Below are 5,716 nucleotides of genomic sequence, written 5' to 3' on the forward strand. Positions count from 1 at the left end.
CGCTGATAACCTCCACACCGTCCGGGACAACGAGAACCGTACAATCCAGGATACCCAAATTACTTGATGAGATTAAAGACGTTCTCGAAAAATCCCAAAAAAACCTGTTTCAAGAGGAAGTTTTCGAAACCACGGGCAACCCGCTCGAAACATCCGTTCGAAACAGATTACAAACGTCGGAAGGTCAAGAAGTGTTGCGAGAACACTTGGGATCACTGGGACAAAAATACATAGGTGCTCTTCTTAGCGGTGACGAAAGAAAAAACACGATCGATCACGTGTACGGCGTCTATTTCGACGAGAATGGAATGCGTCTCGGTAACAAACGATTCGACATTGACAAAGATGACTTTATAATCATAGACAAAGTGAGGTATATTGGTACACCAGGATTATACGAGTTGATCTTCAAGAGAATTCCCGACGATGTCATATACACTGAGGACGATATGCAAAAATATAAGAGCATATTGATGACGATGAGTGCTCATAAACGTCAATATGATGCGCAAGGTCAATTAAAGAGCAACAAGGGATACAAGTATAAACAAATAATCGCACCATTGATGTCGATCGAATCGAAAAAGAAAAAAACGGGAACGGGAGTATTCACGCCTCGCGCGATGACGCTAACCGACAATAAGATCGATTACGTGCACTGGGACGATCCCAACGAGTTAGTGGATCGCCTACGATTGCTCGACGCTTCACGCCGAGCTGGTCACAACGCTCACGACAACGAGATCCTGTCGATCATAGAGGAACTTCGCGAAGCTGGCCTTATTATAAATTAAATGGTGTCTCGACAAAACTAATCAGTCGATCGACGTTACTCACATCGAAAAAAAAATGCCTATTAACAAATTTGGATTATTCGAACGGAGAAATGAAGAAATCTACACAAGCGATCATTGGAGTAAATTGGTGACAAGTTACTTGCGTCGAAACGCTCTGTGTCGCGTCGCTACGGACTATGACGCGAGGTCGCGCAAGATTCGTCGTGTAGCGCAACCTGAGGCTGATACCGATGCAGTCAACAAACTGTATGTGGAACAATATGTGGAACAATATGTTAAAACGTTGAAGAATCAATAGAAAGAATCAGACGAGAAGCTGATTGCGTTCGAGAAGGATATGCGAGCTTCGCAGATTGCGATAAACGAACTTCGACGTGCGATTAACACTAATTCAGAAACGGCTATCAACCTATAATGAGCTGTAGCGAACAGTTTAGGAGCAGCTATTGTACAATTATTAAACATCTACAAAGGCTTATCGAACGGCTACGAAGGATTATCGAACTACAATGAGTGACAGCGATCGAAGAGGAAACGACCTCGAACGGGTCAGCAACGGCTATTGAACGGCTGTCGAACGGCAGTGAACGGCTAAAGAGTGACAACGAATAATAAAACGCATGGTGATACGTATCGTTTATTTGATCGACGAATCAAAACAACGATGGATCGACGATTGGGAATAATCGAGGAAGCGAAGAAACAACATAGTTTAGAGAAACGGCAGTTGGTGAATGAACTGCACGCACCGGCGAGAAAATATTTCCCTCGAAGACACGTCATAGTGCGGGGATATGATGACCTGCGGCAAGCCGACATCGTCGAGATGCGTCCGTACTCTCGTTTCAACAGAGGTTACAACTACATACTCACTGTCATCGATGCGTTGAGCAAGTACGCGTGGGCCGTACCACTCAAGAGTAAAGGTGGAAGCGAGACAGCTGACGCTATCGCCGAGATAATTCGAGATAGCAAGAGGTGTCCCAAAAATATACAGACCGATATGGGGAAGGAATTTTATAATGTCGACGTGCAACGGCTCATGCGAAAACACGACATCAATCATTATTCTACATATTCGACATTAAAGGCATCGATCGTTGAGCGATTCAATCGCACGCTGAAAAACGACATGTGAAAGATGTTTACGCTAAACGGATCTTATAAGTGGATCAACGTGTTGCCGGAACTCGTATCGAATTACAACGCGCGCAAGCATCGAACGATCGGTATGCGGCCCGTCGACGTTACCCCCGCGATCGCTGAAAGACTCTTGGCTACTGTGTACAACCATGTAAATATCGCTACTAAACTCGGTACTAGTAAACTCGGTACGCGTTAGCAAGTACAAGACAGTTTTCGAGAAAGGTTACACGCCAAATTGGACAACCGAGGTGTTTAAAATTATAAAAGTGCAGCATAGTAATCCCACAGTATATACAGTAGCGCAACTCTCCCAATTTTGTGTAGCATAAAATGAAATGCGCATGCGTGAAGTCAGCGAGTATACCAGTACTGCCATCTGTACTTTTCTCTCACTTTCCCCTTTGATTTTCGCTCTCCCTCTTTCTCTTTCTTGGCGGTAAAATCACATCTGTGTTTAAATCACAGTTTAAATGCTCACTGATCTCAGTATTAAATGCCGGCATAAATATTTGTCAGCAACAATTACGCGAGTGAAGTGAGAATACGTGATTAGAGGTGCAAATTAAGCGAGAAGTGGTGAAGTGGTGAAGTGGTGAAGTGGTGAAGTGAAAAAATTATTTGTGTGTAGAAGCTTTCCTGAAGAGGATAGTTAACCTATTTATTTATATAGGTTTTCAATTCTCTTGTTAGGAAATTTTTGCACCTTGATCTTAGCTTCTTTTTCAGGTGCTGTTTGGTGATCCGGAAGGCCTAAGGGAAACATGGACAAGAAAACCAAACAATGGTGCGCAGTGCCAGGATGTATGAGTTTTATCAACTTAGAAAAACGGCACTTTTTTAGATTTCCAAAGGAATATGACAGGTATGATAATGTTTTAATTATTATTTATAAAATATGTAATTTAATTATATATATATTTTCATATATATGTATATTTTCATATTTTTAAAGTAAATAATATATACATATCATATACTTTTATATTTATGAATTTTCATTACACTTTACAGGTGGTTGAAATGGATAGACGCATCAAAAAGGATGGATTTAAAATTGAAAGGGCCAAAGTACGCATACCAAAATTGTACACTATGCCACTTGCATTTTGAGGACAAGTGGCTTATAAAAAAGGCTGTCATTCGTTTACATCCTGATGCTGTACCTACCATATTTTTTGGTCCAGCTTTTCAAAAGGAGTAAAGTTTTATTAATATAATTTATATAATTGTTAAATATTTTATTTTTAATAATAACATTATTTTGTTATATTATGATAACTGTATATATGTATACACACACACACACACACACACACACACACATATATATATATATATAGAAAGAGAGAGAGAGTATTATAATATATATTGCTTTCATAGAAATACAGAAATAGAAGGAAGGACAGAAGGAGCAAGTATTACAACATTGGAGAAGCAACAAGAAGCAACAAGAAATGAAATGGAAGAAGCGGAAAAGACACCAGCAGTACAAGAAGGAAGTAAAAGGTAATGATAATAAAAAACAATATTCTTGTTATTTCAAATAAAAATAACATAATGTAATAATTGTATAAAATTTTTCAGTAATGTCCAAACAAAGGAAATGGACATCCAAACAGAAGATCAAATAGATGACAAAGATAAAGATAAACAGTAAGTTTTTCTTTATTATAAAATATTAGTTTTGCGATATACATACATACATATATATATACAGGGTCTACCAAAAGTGTGGAAACCCCTAAATATCTCGGAAAATATACGTTTTACAGAAAAGTGTTTCCAACAAAAGTTGTAGGGTTTAAGAAGATCTATATACTGATTCTATCAGTTTGACCTTGGATGGCGTCGTCAAGGTCAGGTCAAGGTCACATTGACTTTTTTAAATGACACCCCCTACATTTGATTGCATATTCTTATAGCTTAATTCAAGAGCTTTCCAAAACACTATAATAATGTTCATTTTTATTAAGTACTTTGCGAGTTATGAGGGTTGAATGATAGAGTAGCGCCGGTATTAACATTATCCAAGGTGTACTACATGGAGGTTACTCGCTCGGATTTGCATCTGTTGTGTGTGTGATCCAGCTAACTAAGGCAAGATCGGTCGTGGATCCAGTCAGCAAAAGCAAAGACCCAACCAAATTACAATCGAGCATTTAAAGACCTGGAAAGCAATCGACATAGTAAACAGTAAATAAATTTGTGGATGCTCATTTATCATAATAATTGTTCGAAATGTGTGCGTGTGCGTGCGTGCGGTGCGTGTATACAGAGATCAGGTTAGGTTGCACCAAACGATTGCAAATGTGTTTCAATGTGTTAAAGTAAATGCTGAAAGTGGCTGCCATTTACTTCCTGACAATATGCTAATCTTTGGTAGAATGTAGAAATGACTTTACGATTCGTTTCAAAAGGTATCAAAGCCATTTCATCCCTTATTCGCTGTATCAATTCGTGAATGGTTTTAGGTTTTGTTCTGTAAACCTTACTCTTCAGATATCCCCATAGATAATAATCAAGAGGAGTTAGATCTGGTGACCGAGGTGGCCAATCCTCTCCTCCCTCATTTCCGTTCCTTCTTCCTATCCACCATAGCGGAAAAGTCTCATTTAAAATACGACGTGGTCCTGCACCAAAATGAGCAGGAGCTCCATCATGCTGAAACCATATTTCTTGGAAATTATTTGGAAAAGTATTCTGTATGGCTGGAATTATTTGATCAACAAGTAATCTCTGATACCTTTGAGCGTTCAAATATTCTTCAAAAAAAAACGGCCCTATTAAATAGCCATCTATTATTCCGCACCATACATTTATTTTTTGTGGATGTTGTGTGTGAGTTTCCCGCACCCAATTCGGATTCTCATCTGACCAGAAACGAAAATTTTGATTATTAACTTCTCCCGTTAAGGTAAAAGTTGCCTCGTCTGTGAAAACAATTTGATAAGGGAAGATGGGCCGGACATCTATTAGTGCCATCATTCTTTCACAGAAATGTATACGACGCTCCTCATCTCCGTTTTGCAATTCTTGAACGTATTGCAATTTATATGGATGGAACTTGTTCTTCTTTAAAATTCTCCAAACCGACATGGGAGCAATATCGTGAGTTTGAGCGACTCTCTGAACACTAGAATTGGGATCTTCAATAAATGTCTGCAGAACATCAAGTTTTTTTTCTTCGTTGGTTGCAGACAATGGTCTTCCTGACTTAGAGCGATTTCTTACGCTACCAGTTTGTCTAAAACGTTCTATTGTTTTTAACACAGTGGACTTATTAATTCGACGGTTCGGATACGTGTCATTAAATAATCGAACGACATCAGAGAACGATCTTTCGTTATCACCCCATCCACGCATCATGAGGATAGTGATTCTTTCACGTTCCGACAAGTCGCCAGCCATTTTTAAAACGTTTAATTTTAATTAATCGTACGTTGTATTTGGACGATAACAATTAATTTCTGCTTGCTCAAAGCTGAAGTTAGAAGGTGCTCGTTCTTTGATAGCTTTATACATTCTTAGTTGAATTTTAAATGCGAGTTAGACTGCATGTAGTGCGTCACATAGCGGTAAATGAAGGAACTAACGAGACGTTTCATACACGTTTTATGGAGCAATTTTTTGGCAATTTGACTTCAGCGAAATATGAGGATATGTTGAGGAATCGATCTTGCCTTAGTTAGCTGGATCACACACACAACAGATGCAAATCCGAGCGAGTAACCTCCATGTAGTACACCTTGGATAATGTTAATACCGGCGCTACT

The 5,716-nt window shown here is 38.9% G+C and overlaps 1 protein-coding gene across 1 annotated transcript; it reads left to right on the forward strand.

Annotated features, from left to right (window-relative positions):
* The first annotated feature begins 2,704 nt into the window (after nt 1–2,704).
* LOC112637449 (52 kDa repressor of the inhibitor of the protein kinase-like) lies at nt 2,705–3,600 on the forward strand. The gene is made up of 4 exons (XM_025407214.1): nt 2,705–2,805; nt 2,955–3,140; nt 3,324–3,449; nt 3,528–3,600. Exons 1-4 carry the CDS (start codon nt 2,705–2,707, stop codon nt 3,598–3,600), a joined length of 486 nt encoding a protein of 161 aa, XP_025262999.1.
* The last annotated feature ends 2,116 nt before the right edge of the window (nt 3,601–5,716 follow it).

The sequence above is a fragment of the Camponotus floridanus genome, unplaced genomic scaffold, assembly GCF_003227725.1.
Source record: "Camponotus floridanus strain SB8 unplaced genomic scaffold, Cflo_v7.5 scaffold168, whole genome shotgun sequence".
NCBI classification, from domain to species: Eukaryota; Metazoa; Arthropoda; class Insecta; order Hymenoptera; family Formicidae; genus Camponotus; species Camponotus floridanus.